We start from the raw sequence: 17,209 nt of genomic DNA, 5'->3' as shown, positions 1-17,209 counted from the left end.
GATGCCTTTTATTTCTTTTTGTTGTCTGATTGCTGTGGCTAGGACTTCCAATACTATGTTGAATAGCAGTGGTGATAGTGGACATCCCTGCCGCGTTCCTGACCTTAGGGGGAAAGCTCTCAGTTTTTCCCCATTGAGAATGATATTTATTCCATTGTTTTAATAGCTATTTTGAACAATATCTGTTTACATGTTTCTAATTGTTTGTTGCTGAAGTATAGCAATTCTGATTTTTGCATATTACTCTTTCTCCAGGAAACTTGTACTCTTTTTTTAGTTCTAATGAATTATAAATTTTGTTGGATTTTCTCGGTATACTATCATATTATCTGTGATACTGACTCATTTCTTTCCAATCCTTATGTATTTTATTTCCTTTACTTCTCTTAGTGTGTTGACTAGGACCTCTAATAAAGTGTTGAATAGAAGCACTGATAGTAGGTAACCAACTTCAAAAAACACTTCTAAATTGTCACTATTAGATACGAGTTTGCTATAGGTTATGGATAGATAACCTTCAACATTTTAAGAAAGCTCCTTTCTAATTCAGTTTACTACCTGTTTTTATCATGAACAGTCATTGGATTTTGACTAATTGGCAATGTAGTTTTTCTCTTTAACCTGCTCTAGTGTTAAACAATCATTAATCCTGGGTTGAATACTATTTAATCATGTTTTACACTTTGCTGAATTCAATTTGCTAAGATTTCATGTAGTATATCTGTATTTATGGAAATAAGTAAAATTATCCTATAATTATCTTCTTATGCTATTCTTTTAAGTTCATCAAGGCTGTTCTTGCCTCATAAAATTAATTGGGAGCTCTCTCTTGCTAGTCTATGAATTAGTTTATATGGGAAAAAATTTATGTGTTCCTTGAAGGATAATTAGATCTTATTTTTTAAGATTTTAAAATTTATTTGAGAGAGAGTGCACAAGAAGGATGGAGAGGTAGAGGGAGAAGCAGACTCCCCGCTGAGCAGGGAGCCCAATGCAGGACTTGATCCCAGGACCCTGGGATCATGACCTGAGCAGAAGGCAAGATGCTTAACCCACTGAGCAACTCAGGTGCCCAGATAATTAGATCTTATCTCTAAAACAATCTGGGCTCAATATTTTTTGAAATTAGATGTTAAACTACTTATTCAAATTATTTAATGGCTATAAATCTAATCATGTTTTCTATTTCTTCAAAAGTCAGTATTGAGAAGTTATATTTTTCTATAGATTTGTCCTTTTTATATAAATTTTAAATGTATTACTATCATAATACTCTCATGAATTTTTTAATATCTCTACCATATTTGTGTGTTATCTTTTTTATACCTAAATTTGTTGATTCTTCCTTTTTCTCTTTTATTCTTGATAAGTCTTACTAAATGTTTGTCTATTGTATTAATCTCTTCAAAGAACCATATTTGGGTTTTATCAAGTAGTTAATTTATTTGGTTTCTTTTTAATAATTCCCACCCTTTATTATTTCCTTCTTTCAGTTTCTTGGAATTTACTTTTTTTTGACATTTTTAACATTATTTATTAAAATTAAATTTAGCATAATACTGATTCTGTGGTTCAGCTTTTACTTATTTAAGTTTTTACTTAAATTCCAGTTCCTTAACATACAGTATAGTATTAGTTTCAGGTGTACGATATAGTGATTCAACACTTCCATGACTCACCTAGTGCTCATTACAGCAAGTGTACTCTTTCCTCCCCATTGCCTATTTAACCCATCCCCCCACCCACTTCCCTTCTGGTAATAACCATCAGTTTGTTCTCTATAGTTAAGAATCTGTTTCTTGGTTTGCTTCTCTCTCTCCCTTGTTTTTCCCTTTGCTCGTTTGTTTTGTTTCATTTCTTAAATTCCACATATGAGTAAAATCATATGGTATTTGTCTTCCTCTGACTTATTTCACTTTGCATTATACTGTCTAGCTCCACCCATGTCATTGCAAATGGCAAGATTTCATTCTTTTTTATGAATCAGTAATATTCTATTTTATACACACATACATACACACACACACACACACACACACATCTTCTTTATCCATTCATCAATCAGTGGACACTTGGGCTGTTTCCATAATTTGACTATTGTACATAATGCTGCTGTAAACATTAGGGTGCATGTGTGCCTTTGAATTAGTGCTTTTGTATTCTTTAGGTAAATACCTAGTAGTATGATTGCTGGATTGTGGGGTAGTTCTATTTTTAACTTTTTGAGGAACATCCATACTACTGTTTTCTAGAGTGGATGCACCAGCTTGCATTCCCACCCACAGTGCAAGAGGATTCCCTTTTCTCCCCATCCTTGCCAACACCTGTTGTTTCTTGTGTTGTTGATTTTAACCAGGTATGAGGTGATATCGCATTGCAGTTTTGATTTGCATTTCCCTGATGATGTGTGATGTTGAGCATCTTTTCATGTGTCTGTTGGCCGTCTATATGTCGTCTTTGAAAGAGGTCTCTTTGTGTCTTTTGCCCATTTTTAATTGGATTATTCATTTTTGGGTGTTGAGTTTTATAAGTTCTTTATAAATTCTGGATACTAATCTTTTATCAGATATGTCATTTGCAAATATTGTCTCCCATTCAGTAGGTTGTCTTTTACTTTTGTTGGTTGTTTCTTTTGCTGTGCAGAAACTTTTCATTTTAATGTAGTCCCAATAGTTTATTTTTGCTTTTCTTTCCCTTGCCTCGGGAAACCTATCTAGAAAGAAGTTGCTATGGCTGATGTCAAAGAAGTTACTGCCCTGTGTTCTCTTCTAGGATTTTTATTGTTTCAGCGCTCATATTTAGGTCTTTAATCCATTTTGAATTTATTTTTGTGTATGGTGTAAGAAAGTGGTTTTCATTCTTTTGCATGCAGTTGTCCAGTTTTCCCAATACCATTTGTTGAAGAGACTGTCTTTTTCCCTTAGGGTATTCTTTCCTGCTTTGTTGAAGATTAATTGACCATATAATTGTGGGTTCACTTCTGGGTTTTCTATTCTGTTCCATTGATCTATGTGTCTTTTTTTGTGCCAATACCATACTGTTTTGATTACTACAGCTTTGTAATATAACTTAAGGTCCAGAATTGTGATGCCTCTAGCTTTGCTTTTCTTTTTCAAGAATGCTTTGGCTATTCGGGGTCTTTTGTGCTTCCATTCAAATTTTAGGATTGTTTGTTCTAGCTTCTGTGAAAAATGCTCTTGGTATTTTGATAGGGATTGCACTAAATGTATATATTGCTTTGGGTACTATAGATATTTTAAGAGACAAAGAAGGACACTATGTAATAATAAAGGGGACAATCAAACAAGAAGATATAACAACTGTAAATATTTATGCACCCAACATGGGAAGACCCAAGTACATAAAACAATTAAAAACAAACATAAAGGGACTAATTGATAATAACACAATAATAGTAGGGGACTTTAACACCCCACTTACATCAATGGACAGATCATCTAAACAAAATCAGTAAGGAAAAAAAAAAAGAAAATCAATAAGGAAACAATGGCTTTGAATGACACACTGGATCAGATGGACCTAACAGATCTATTCAGAACACTCCATCCTAAAACAGCAGAATACACATTCTTTTGAAGTGCGCATGGAACATTCTCCAGGATAGATCACATATTAGGCCACAAAACAGGTTTCAACAAATTCAAGAAGATCAAAGTTATACCATGCAACTTTTCTGACCACAGCACTATGAAACTTGAAGTCAGTGGCACCTAGGTGGCCCAGTCGGTTGTGCGGCTGGCTCTTGATTTCAGCTCATGTCATGATCTCAGGATCCTGGGATTGAGCCCTGCATCAGGCTCTGCACTCAGCGGGGAGTCTGCAGGAAGATTCTCTTTCCCTCTGCCTCTGCCCCTCCCTCTGTGCTCTCTCTCTAAAATAAATAAATCTTTAAAAAAAAAAAAAAACCTGAAATCAACCACAAGAAAAAACCTGGCTAGACCTCAAATACATGGGAAGTTAAATAACATGCTACTAAACAATGAATGGGTCAACCAGGAAATAATAAATAAATAAATAAATAAACAAACAAACAAACATGGAAACAAATGAAAATGAAAACACAGGAGTCCAAAATATTTGGGATGCAGCAAAAGCAGTTTTAAGAGGGAAGTATATAACAATACAGGCCTACCTCAAGAAGATAGAAAAATCTCAAATAAACAACCTAACCTTACACCTGAAGGAGTTACAAAAAGAACAACAAATGAAGCATAAAGCCAGGAAAAGGAAGGAAATAATAAAGATCAGAGGAGAAATAAATGATGTAGAAACTAAAAAAACCAATAGAATATATTAGTGAAATTAGGAGCTGGTAATTTGAAAAAATTAACAAAATTGATAAACCTCTAGCCAGACTTATCAAACAGAAAAGAAAGAGGACCCAAATAAATAAAAGCACAAATGAAAGAGGAGAAATAACAACCAACACCACAGAAATACAATTATAAGAGAACTAATCCTCAACAAAACACTAGCAAACGAAATCCAACAATACATTTAAAAAATCATTCACCACCATCAGGTAGGATTTATTCCCGGGTTGCAAGCATGGTTCAATATTCACAATGCATCACATTAATAAAAAAAAGGATAAGAACCATATGATCATTTCAATAGACTCAGAAAAATCATTTGACAAAGTACAACATCCATTCATGATAAAAAAACAAAAAAAAACCCTCCACAAATAGGTTTAGAGGGAACATATTAAAGGCCATCTATGAAAACCCAAAGCTAATATCATCCTCAATGGGGAAAAATTGAGAGCTTTTCCTCTATGGTCAGGAAAAAGATAGGGATGTCCACTCTTACTGCTTTTATCCAACATAATACTGCAAGTCCTAGCCACAGCAGTCAGACAAAAAAAAATAAAAGGCAGCCAAATCAGCGAGGAAGAAGTAAAACTTTCACTATTTGCAGATGACATGATACTATATATAGAAAACCTGAAAGACTCCACCAAAAAAACTGCTAGAACTGATAAAAAGAATTCAGTAAAGTCACATGACACAAAATCAACATACAGAAATGTTTCATTTCTATATGCCAATAATGAAGCAGCAGAAAGAGAAATAAAGGAATAAATCCCATTTACAATTGCACCAAAAACAGTAAGATACCTAGGAATAAACCTAACCAAAGAGGTGAAAGACCTGTACTCTGAAAACTATAAAACACCGATGAAAGAAATTGAAGAGGACACAAAGAAATGGAAAGACATCCCATGCTCATAGATTAGAAGAACAAAATATTGTTAAAATGGAATTTACATTTTTAAAAAATTCTTAAGTAGGACGTCTAGCTCATTAATTTCTAATATTTCTTTTAACTGAATAAATTTTAAGTTTTAAAATACTGCCTAAAAGTTTTGATATGCAGTGTTTTTCCTGTTCTTTATTTCTTAAAATCTCCAGATTTCTTCTTTAATCCATTAATGATTGAGAGGTGTCTGTCTGAGTGTGTGTGTGTAAATTTCAAACCTATGAGGTGTTTTTTGTTATCTCTTTGTCAATTATTTCTGTTACTGCATTTTAGTCAGAGGAGACAGTCTATTTATATATTCTTCGGTATTTATGAAGCTCTCTTTCTGGCCTAGAATGCAGTCCATTATTTTTAACTCCGTTATATGTCTTAGAGATCTCTCTCCATTAATGTATATCTAATACTACATTTAAAAATAGATTGTTTATTCATTTCCTTTTGATGAAAGTTTGTTTCTTTTTTTTCCTTTTTTTCATGATCACAAACTGTGCTATAGTTTTTTTGTGCTGTCAATCCCCAAGATCACCCCCACATTCAGAGATTTACTAGAAGGACTCATGGGACTTAGCATATAATTGTACTCATGGCTAAAATTTATTGCAATGACATAGGGGGATACAATGACATACTGAGGATATGACATAGTAAGGATACACAGCCAGGTGATGAGGGAAAAAGACACAGGCAGAATCTGGAGGAATTGATATGTAGGCTTCCTTATGCTCTTTCTCTCCCATGAGGGGTCACACAATACACACTCTCCACTCTTCACCCAGCAACAAAAATGCAGCAACATGTGTTTATGTTTCTACCTAGGGAATTCCATTAGACTTAGCATTCAAGAATTTTGTTGGAAGCTGTTCACATATGTACCCTATGCGTATCACATACCAAAATTCTAGACTCCCAGAAGAAAAGCAAATTGAACATAAATCATATCTTTTGTGTAAGTGCAGTGAACTACCTTTAATCAGTTAAGGAATGGTGGGAACACTTCCAAAATCCAAGTGCTAAACACTATCCTTGCAAGACCTTTCTAAAGATAACAACATCAGGCCTACTATGTTAACTCTTTCTGTACACCTTTTCTTTTTCTTTCTTTCTTTCTTTTTTTATAAGCAGGCTCCAACATAGGGCTTGAACTCACAACCCTGACATCAAGACCTGAGCTGAGATCAGCTTGGACACTTAACCAACAAAGCCACCCAGAAGCCCCTTTATACACCTTCTTATGCACGCATACAAATATTTTTTAGAGTAGACTGACAAACTACAAAATGATGGATCATATAATTCAGTAGATGTGTACTGAGTTAAATTGGATAGTGCATATGGGAAAATAACATATAAGTTTCAAAGTAATTACTTCTAAGTGAATTTTTACAACATAATCCTGTTCATGAATTGGGTTGCCTATAGTTAATGAACAGTATTATATACTCTAAAAAGAGACTAAACCTCTAAATGGTAGTCTTGATTTAAAAAAAAAATTCGAGAGAGGGAGGAAAGTGGTGGAGGAGTAGGGCACCCTAGTTTCATCTGGTCCCATGAATTCAGCTAGATAGCTATCAAATCATTCTGAACATCTGTGAATTCAACCTGAGATCTAAGAAAAGAATTGCTGCAACTCTACAAATAGAAAAGCGACCACTTTTTGCAAGGTAGGAGGTGCAGAGAAGTGAATCTGAGGTGATTTATTGGAAGATAAACCACAGAGTGGAGGGAACCTCCAAAAGCCAGCTACTAGAAAGTAATATATAGCAGTAGAGCACAAAATCTGAACCTTTAGAGGTCTGCTCCAGTGAGGGACATCCCTGCCTGAAAGGCTCTCAGGTGGCACAGAGGGGCAGAATTGTAGGTGAGACAGTGTGTTCTCGGGCTCCCTGGGGTCACAGAAAGAACGGGGGTACCTGAGTGCTGCAGAGTTTCCAAGCATTGGAGCAAGTAAGCTGGCTTCAATTAGCAAGCCCCAGAGTTGGCTTTTAGCTTGGGGTTGCCATAAACCATGAACTGGGGCAGGATCCAGTGACTGCCCTCTGAGCAGGGGCCCAGCAAGCTGCAGAACCACAGCGAGACCCTCCCCTTCGCCCAGGAGGAGAGGCATGGGTATGCATACCACTAGGCCACAGCTCCCCAAGCAGAGGCCCTGCAAGTGGCACAACCCTGGCTAAACCCTCCTTCTTCCCTCAGAAGGAACAGTGAGGGTGCGCAAGACAGGAATCTGCAGGGCTTGGAGACTCGAAAAGGGGCCACATGTCTGAGATAAAAAATGCTTGGTCACAGGCTGGGTGACCACAGAGTGAGGTCAGAAACCAGGCAGACAAAAGTGATTGACTGCTTTTCTCTGAGGGTGCACTGAAGAGTGGGGGCTGTGATCTTTCAGCTCTGATGCTAGAGATGGGGCTCTGCCATTTTTATTTTCATCCTCTAAAGTGGCACAGAAAGCCATCAGGGAACAAAAGCCACACAGAGCAATGCGGAGCAGCTTACATTGAGCCTGGCCCCCTGGCAAGGGGCGGTGCAACCCCACCCAGGCAAAGACAGCTGAGAATCAGTGCAACAGGCCCCTCCCCCAGAAGACCACCAGGAACATCTGGCTAATACCAACTTTATGGATCACACATAACTAAAAAATTCCAGCCCTAGGGGAAAATATTAGAATTCGAGGTTTTTTCCATGACTTTTTAGGCTTTCAGTTTAAAATTTTCTTTTTCTTTTTTTTCCTTTTCAACTAGTTTCTTATTTTATCAACTCTTTTTGTAAGTCTTTTTTTAATTTTCATTTTTATATTTACATTTATAGATATATTTTTCATTTTTTGTTTCCTTTCACTATATTCAATTATATATATATATATATATATATATATATATATATATATATATATATATATATAATGGACCAAAATACAGCCATGACCAAGTGTATCACCCTGTTCTGTTCACCTGTTTAATTATATTCTCTCTTTTTTCCCCTTTTCTCTTTTTTGGTTTCTGATCTCTTCTGATTTGTCTAGTGTATATTTCACTGGGGTCATGGTTGATATTTTTATTTTTTATTTATTTATTTTTTTGTTCTCTCGTTCATCTATTCTTCTCTGGACAAAATGACCAGAAGGAAAAATTCTCAGAAAAAAGAGCAAGAGGCAGTATCACTGCCAGAGACTTAAAAATATGGATATTGGTAAAATGTCAGAGGTAGAATTCAGTATAACAATTGTAAAGATACTAGCAGGCTTGAAAAAAGCATAGAAGACACTAGAGAATCCCTTTCTGGAGAAATAAAAGAACTAAGATCTAATCAGGTCAAAATCAAAATTACTGAGATGCAGTCAACAATGGAGGTTATTACTGCTAGGATAAATGAGGCAGAAGAGAGAATCAGTGATATAGAAGATAAAATTATGAAAAATAAAGAAACTGAGCAAAGGAGAGATAAACAAGTACTGGATCATGAGGGTAAGCTTAGAGAGATCAGCGATACCATAAAGCAAATCAATATTAGAATTACTGGGATCCCAGAAAAAGAGGAGGGGGGCAGAAGGTATATTTGAGCAAATTATAGCTGAGCACTTCCCTAATCTGGAGAAGGAAACAGGCATTCAAGTCCAGGAGGCACAGAGAAGCCCCCTTAAAATCAATAAAAATAGATCAACACCCTGACATATAATAGTGAAGCCTGCAAATTTCAGAGATAAAGAGAAAATCCTGAAAGCAGCTTGAGACAAGAGGTCCTTAACATACAAGGGTAGAAACATCAGACTGGCAGCAGACCTATCCACAGATGCCTGGTAGGCCGGAAAGGACTGGCATGATATATTCAGGGTACTAAATGAGAAAAACATGCAGCCTAGGATACTTACCCTGCAAGGCTGTCATTCAGAAGGGAAGGAGAGATAAAGAGCTTCCAGGACAAACAGAAACTAAAAGCATTTGTAATCACTAAACCAGCTCTGCAAGAAATATTAATATTAATACAGGAGATCCTGTAAGCAAAGAGAGAGCCCAAAAGTAACACAGACCAGAAAGGAACACAGACAATATATAGAAACAATGAATTTACGGTAATACAATGGCATTAAATTCATATCTTTCAGTAGTTACTCTGAATGTAAATGGGCTAAATGCTCCAATCAAAAGATACAGGGTATCAGATTGGATAAAAAAAGCAAGACCCATCCATATGCTGTCTGCAAGAGACTCATTTGAGAACCAAAGGCACCTCCAGATTGAAAGTGAGGGGTTGGAGAACCATTTATCATTCTAATGGACATCAAAAGAAAGCTGGGGCAGTATTCCTTATATGACAAATTAGATTTTGAACCAAAGACTGTAGTAAGGGATGAAGAAGGATACTATATCATACTTAAAGGGTCTATCCAGTAAGAAGATCTAACAATTATAAATATTTATGCTCCTAACATGGGAGCAGCCAATTATATAAACCAATTAATAACAAAATTAAAGAAACACATTGATAATAATACAATAGGGAACTTTAACACCCCACTCACTACAATGGACAGATCATCTAAGCAGAAGATCAACAAGAAAAGGGCTTTGAATGACACACTGGACCAGATGGACTTCACAGATATATACAGACCATTCCATCCTAAAGCAACAGAATACACATTCTTCGCAAGTGCACATGGAACATTCTCCAGAATAGATCACATACTGGGTCACAAATCAGGTCTCAACCAATACCAAAAGACTGGGATCATTCCATGCATATTTTTGGACCACAATGCTTTGAAACTGGAACTCAATCACAAGAGGAAATTTGGAAAGAACTCTAATACATAGGGGCTAAAGAGCATCCTACTAAAGAATGAATGGGTCAACCAGGAAATTAAGAAGAATTTAAAAAATTCATGGAAACAAATGAAAATGAAAACACAACTGTTCAAAACCTTTGGGATGTCCCAAAGGTGGTCCTAAGAGGGAAGTACATAGCAATACAAGCCTTTCTCAAGAAGCAAGAAGTCTCAAATACACAACCTAACCATACACCTAAAGGAGCTGGAGAAAGAACAGCAAAGAAAGCCTAAACCAAGCAGGAGATGAGAAATAATAAAGATCAGAGCAGAAATCAATGAAATAGAAACCAAAAGAATAGTAGAACAGATGAATGAAACTAGAAGCTGGTTCTCTAAAGAATTAATAAGATCAATAAACCCCTAGCCAGACTTATCAAAAAGAAAAGGGAAAGGACCCAAATAAATAAAATCATGAATGAAAGAGGGGAGATCACAACCAACACTGAAGAAATACAAACAATTTTAAGAACATATTATGAGCAACTATATGCCAACAAATTAATCAATCTGGAAGAAATGGATGCATCCCTAGAGATGTATAAACTACCAAAACTGAAACAGAAAGAAACAGAAAACCTGAACAGACCGATAACCAGCAAGGAAATTGGAGCAGTCATCAAAAATCTCCCAACACTGAAGAGTCCAGGGCCAAATGGCTTCCCAGGGGAATTCTACCAAACATTTAAAGAAGAATCAGTACCTATTCTTCTGAAGCTGTTTCAAAAAATAGAAATGGAAGGAAAACTTCCAAACTTGTTCTATGAAGCCAGCATTACCTTGATCCCAAAACCAGAAAAACCCCACCAAAAAGGAGAATTACAGACTAATATCCCCGATGAGCATGGATGCCAAAATTCTCACAAAGATACTACCAATAGGATCCAACAGTACATTAAAAGGATTATTCACCACGACCAAGTGGGATTTATTCCTGGACTGCAAGGGTGGTTCAACATTCACAAATCAATCAACATGAGGCATCACATTCATAAAAGAAAGGACAACCATATTATCCTCTCAATTGATGCAGAAAAAGCATTTGACAATGCTTTCTTGATTAAAACTCTCCACAGTGTAGGGGTAAAGGGAACATACCTCAAATCACAAAAGCCATCTACGAAAATCCCACAGCAAGTATCATTCTCAATGGGGAGAAACAGAGAGCTTTTCTCCTAAGGTCAGGAACACAACAGGCATGCCCGCTCTCACCACTGTTGTTCAACATAGTACTAGAAGTCCTAGCCTCAGCAATCAGACAACAAAAAGAAATCAAAGGCATCCAAATTGGCAAAGAAGAAGTCAAACTCTCACTCTTTGCAGATGATATGATACTTTATGTGGAAAACCCAAAAGACTCCAGCCCAAAATTTGCTAGAACTCACACAGGAATTCAGCAAAGTGGCAGGATATAAAATCAATGCACAGAAATCAGCTGCATTTCTATACACTAACAATGAGATAGAAGAAAGGGCAATTAAGGAATTGATACCATTTACAATTGCACCAAAAACGGTAAGATACCTAGGAATAAACCTAACCAAAGAGGTAAAGATCTGTACTCTAAAAACTACAGAGAAGAAATTGAAGAAGACACAAAGAAATGGACAAACATTCCATGCTCATGGTTGGAAGAATAAACATTGTTAAAATACCTATGCTACCTAAGCAATCTACACATTCAGTGCAATCCCTATCAAAATACCATTGACATTTTTCACAGAGCTGGAACAAATAATCCTAAAATTTGTATGGAACCAGAAAAGATCCTGAATAGCCAGAGGAATGGTGAAAAAGAAAACCAAAGCTGGTGGCATCACAATGCCAGACTTCAAGCTCTACTGCAAAGCTGTAATACAGTCAGAAAAGCACATGGTTGTTAGGGTGGGTCTTTTATTTACCTTCTTGGCTAACACACTGGAGAAAAAGCCCCTCTATGACCTTGTGGTCACCTTTATCAAATTAGCTGTATTTGCATATGTTGGGAACTATGAATGGATGGGTAACTGGGTGACGGGTATTAAGGAGGGCACATGATGTGATGAGCACTGGCTGTTATATGCAACAGATGAGTTACTGAACTCTACCTCTGAAACTAATGATGTACTCTAAGTTAGCTAATTGAATTCAAGTTAAAAAAATAATAAAAAAACAAGAACTAAATTTAAAAAGTTTGAATCTTCATTTGTATAATAGGGAATTGAGAAAACTTTCAAAAACGGAGCTCATATTTGTATTGTCTATTATAACAAATTAGCTATTCTTACTACCTGTGTTAAATTTCCTTCTCTATAAAAGTTAATCTTTGAAATAAAAGTTTTTTAAAGGAATAAATTGTTATTTTTAACTTTATTCAGATTTGCAGAAAAACACTACATCGGCACGTGCTCATATTTCGGCTGCCTAACTTACAGATGTTAGATGGAATTCCTGTGAATTCAGATGATAGAGCTAAAGCTGAATTTCACTTCTCTGAACTACAAGCAAAGAAAACTTCGGTAATACTTCTATTATTTATACTTTTCTTTTAAAATATATAATTATTAGTAAATTAAAACCAATTTACTAGGTAAATCTGGGCTATGATGTTTTTGTAGATTATTTTAGTATCTATTTTAGTGATTACTATCAAAAGAATCTTGATCTGGTGAATAAAGCACAACCACACACACAAATTCCAGGGAAGCTCCTTTTTCCAGTCATGTAATTTGGCATAAAGAAAATTATTTAAAATCTGCGTGCCTCTTGCTTAATATGTGAGATAATGCTAGAGGGTAAGAATCTATAACATATCACTTCTATAAACCGAAACTAACAAACTCTTTCAGTTTAGCAGATAGGAAGGGAAGGAAGGAATTCTGACCTCAACTCTCCAGACTTGTAGTTCATCTAACAAGGGAGATGTGAGCTTCTTTTCTTGTTGGCCAGAAAAATTGCACCTTTTACCTACGAACTCTAAAAAGGTATCTGACCATGACATGAAAGAGATTAGAGACAGAAGCCACAAAAGCATATCATTAGGAAATTCTGTCCTTGACCACAAGGATTCTTCGTGACCATCCTCCACAAAGACTAAACACAGAAAAGCTATGGTTTTTGAACAAAGAAGTAACCTTATTAGAGCTGTGCCTTTGCAAGGTTTGAGAAAGAAGAGGCTGGAAGCAGGGAAACCAGTTAAAAGGCTTTTAGAATAATCCAAGAGGGAGATTATGAAGACCTAAAGTAGGGTGGGGCAGTAAGAAGGTAAGTGAACCTCTAATATAAGTGAAAGCCAGAGAGCGAGGACATTAGTCAGTGAACAAAGATTACTTTTAAAATGCATATTGAAGAGAAACTAGGTAAGACTACCATAGATGCTTTCACTTAACTCAGTGGATTACCCAGCACTCTCCATCCCTTCTGTAAAACAAACTGATTTCCAGAGCACACTGGACCTTTGAGCGAATATATACTCAAATTTTAGCTGATGAGTATTTCACTAAAGGGTTTGCTTCTTGGCTATTCTTTTCTATTTTTTCATATAGTAAATTCGGATTTTTCCCTTTACTACACTATGATGTAGTAAATTCTTGAGTGAATCTAGACATGTATTCTTGCCATTTAAATCAGTGCCATATATAAGAACTTAATTGTTTTTCTACTTATTCCAAATGTAAGAATTTTATTAAAAAATTATTTTTTGATTCATCTATACAGAGTTAATAAAATAAAGGGGATATTTGAAGTCTTTATTTTAGAGAAATCTATTTTAAGATTCAATAATAATGTTTATTTTCATGGCTAGAACAAAACTGAGCCATTATTTCTTTTAGCTATTCAGGAGACACAAAAACAGAATCCTTTTCAAGTTTATCAGTTCAGTCTAATTTATTTTTCTTTCAGGTTACTGCTGTTCTTTCTTTTTTAACAGCAAGTAAAGAGGGAATAAATGAACTCTAAAGTTGTCCTTTAAACCAGAACATTTTGGGGCTTTTGGTTTCAGAAGAAAATTTGACAACATTCTAGATTAGTGATGGGAAGAAACTCCTACAAAGGAATTAGTTAGGGAATTTGGGACTGACCAGCTTTAGTAAAAGGCCTGATACTTTAGTGCTCATTACAAAGCTGCATTCTTGGTAACACTTACTGAAACAGGGAAATCGGTCATTTTACACAAATGGCAAAAGCCTGTATCTCTAAATAAGTTGAATCATATATTCTGAATTCAGTATAAAGTATTCAATTTTTTAAAGTATAAACAAGGTCAGTCTTAATGAAGACAGAGCAAGCATAAAATTCTAGGGAAACCAAGAGTCTCTAGCCTAAAATACTTCTCTCCTCTGTTTGCTGATTCCTGAAATTCTTTTAAAAGCCTCTTAATCCTCAACTAACTTAAAATGTAAACACCATTTAGAGAGTTAGCACATTCATTAAAAGTGATTGTTGTAAGATGCTTTCCTTAGTCCCCATTTATTTACTTGTTTGTTTTTGAAAAACTAATTAACTGCAAGGCACTTGAAGAGGTAATGTGAGGAATATAAAGATGTGGAAGATCTAACTGTTACCATCCAGAAACTCTTGCTCAGTAAAAAAGAAACAAAGAGGGAAAAGCTTAATTCTCATTTTCTGCACTTACCTTGTAAAGATCCTCTGGAAAGGGAGAGGTGTCATCACAGTAGTGATGAGCACGATGCAGTCTGAAAAGACAGAACATAAGGTTCTGAGGGAGTCCAAAGGCTTTCAGTTTCTGCTTCATACCAACTCAGTTTAGGCTTTAACTCCTGACCTAAAGAATTTTAAGTTAATTATCAAATGGGGCTTATGGTAAGAACTAAATCTATTGATCTGAGTTTTGGAGATGAGGTGTTCTTAACTGTTTTTCTTTTATTATGTAGTTTATTCCTGTTACCAGCTCTCCAATGGATGGTGGATCATTTGGCCAAGTGAAAGCGCCTCCCATAAAGATAACAAATGTAATTCTGCCTGGTGCATTTAGCCATTACCCGGGACCTGACTTCACTTTAACTCCTGAAGTTGAAGGTATTTTGACAGAGTTTCAAAGTAAATGTAAAAGCAAACAAACAAAACACTTCATTTGAAACCAAAATCTCACTCTGACTTCTAATACTACTTAAAATTGCATTTTTAAATTTACATTTCCTAAAATTGCATGTTTGTTCAAGTTTCATGTGGTCATTCTGACTTTAGAGTCTATAGTATTTTTGGGTTTTGCTGACCCACTAATATGTTGTAACTAAACATTTACTCATAATGTGAACTTTGTGATACTTGCACAATTATTTCTTGAATTATTTATTTTCAAAAGCTTTTGTTTCATTTTATGTATTTCATAGCATATGAAACCAATTCATTAGTATGTCCTGCTAAAAGAAGAGAGTCAAAGGTTTAAAAATATCTGTGACAACAGATTCTTGGGGTACAAAGAGAAGATCAGACTTTATCCTTGAAACCACAAATAAACCATGAAGCTAATACTAGAGAAGAGTTTCAAGAGGTAGAGCTCTATAGCAGCGAGTATATTAAAAGGAAAGGGCATGGAAATGATTCCTTCTATTATATACATTTTAATTCGGGCTTAGATTAAACCTTTTCCCATATTCCAGATCTTCACTGGCTATCTTTTTGGTAAAACTGGGGGTAGCTACTCCTCTGAGGGTTCACCTCTTCCATTCCTTATAACATCCCACTTTGCATGGGACCACTGTTGGACAATAAAATTGAACATCACAGTAATTATAAAATGATGTAAGAGCCTACTAAGAACAGTAGATTGCTCTGTGTGATTATTTTTAAAGGAAACTCAGTTAAAAGAAACCCAAAATAACTTACTTTGTTAAGATGTTATTCTTTAACTTATTTTTCATACTTCTACATACATATGGCTTTAAGATTTTAGTCACAGTAAGAATTGTTATGCTTTTGTCCAGTAGATATAACTATCAGTAAAATTGGACATCCCAAATTATTAGTCTCCTTAACAGTACAATGTTATCTTCAGGAATGTCATCAATATCTTCTCTCTTTTTTTGGTACTAGTTCAACCTTGGATTCATCTCCATAATGTCCTCAGATATCTGTCTTCAGGATTTGTTGTGGGACTATTTTTTAGGTTTTCCTTGAAAAGTCCTATAGTTTCTCTCCTATTTTTGGACTATGTTGCCACAATTTTTATTTTGAAAATCATGGTCACCTTATCTCTACATTTATTAGAGCACACAGCTCTAGGTATTTATATTTTTAAAAATTACTGAGAAACAATCAAATGGATTCATGAACTCAGAGAAGTTTAAGCAGCATAAATGCTAGAAATCTATTCCAATTCTCTATTTTTATTTAAAATGTTTTAATTCATATTATGAAATATGTACAGCACACATTCAGTTGAAGGGCAACCAAGCTTTATTACTTAATTCATTTTATTACTTAGTGCTTCTCATTGTTTCACAATTCCTAATTTCAGACAAAAAAAACAAGAATGCAGGCATTCTGACAAATAATCCTCGGAGCATCCATGCAGAAATAGCTTTTCGGCAACTCAGAGGGATAAATCTCTCTCCATCTCTTTTATCACATCAGAGTATGTCATCTCCAACTGCACATATGTACCAGAGCAACCCAGATGAGGGAAGGTAAAACTATTCTGTTTTAATATCATTTCTCATCATTAAAAAAACTCCCCAAATTTGCTAGTCATGTATAAAAATAAGAAATATTATTATATACTATTATTTATTTACTGAGAGCTGGAAAAAACTGTCAGATAGCATGAGGATTCTTCTCCCACATTCACCAAACTTTCCCAAAGTCCTGTGTATTTACATAGTAATTCAAAGAGGCTTAGAAATGGCTGTCAAGGTAGAATAGTGCTCACCTAATGCTTATATGAGGGAACACTGAAATAAACACTTATAATTGCACTCTGCCAAGTCACTTCTCATTAAATATGCAAAGCAGTTCACTTATATTTTGAACAACAGATAAATTCAATTCTGAAATCACAAAGACCAAGAATTTTGTAAATACTTCAAGCCTCTCCTCTGGTCTGGCCCTAGCCCTAGGCCAGCTCAGTGCCTAAGAACCTGTTACTTCTCATTAAGAATCCACTCT

At 35.4% G+C, this 17,209-nt stretch overlaps 1 protein-coding gene across 1 annotated transcript in view; it reads left to right on the top strand.

Moving 5' to 3' along the window:
• LRRC9 (leucine rich repeat containing 9) overlaps positions 1-17,209 on the top strand; it is a 110,932-nt gene that overhangs the window by 92,246 nt on the left and 1,477 nt on the right. The window contains exons 29-31 of the mRNA XM_081829757.1: positions 12,453-12,600; positions 14,977-15,121; positions 16,563-16,731. Coding sequence (XP_081685883.1) covers positions 12,453-12,600; positions 14,977-15,121; positions 16,563-16,731 — 462 coding nt within the window. The remainder of the gene's footprint in view (positions 1-12,452; positions 12,601-14,976; positions 15,122-16,562; positions 16,732-17,209) is intronic.

The sequence above is a fragment of the Leptonychotes weddellii genome, chromosome 9 (assembly GCF_054177405.1).
Source record: "Leptonychotes weddellii isolate Sample4059 chromosome 9, ASM5417740v2, whole genome shotgun sequence".
NCBI classification, from domain to species: domain Eukaryota; kingdom Metazoa; phylum Chordata; class Mammalia; order Carnivora; family Phocidae; genus Leptonychotes; species Leptonychotes weddellii.
Note: the sequence above shows the minus strand (reverse complement) of the source record. Positions and strands in the feature narration are given on the sequence as shown.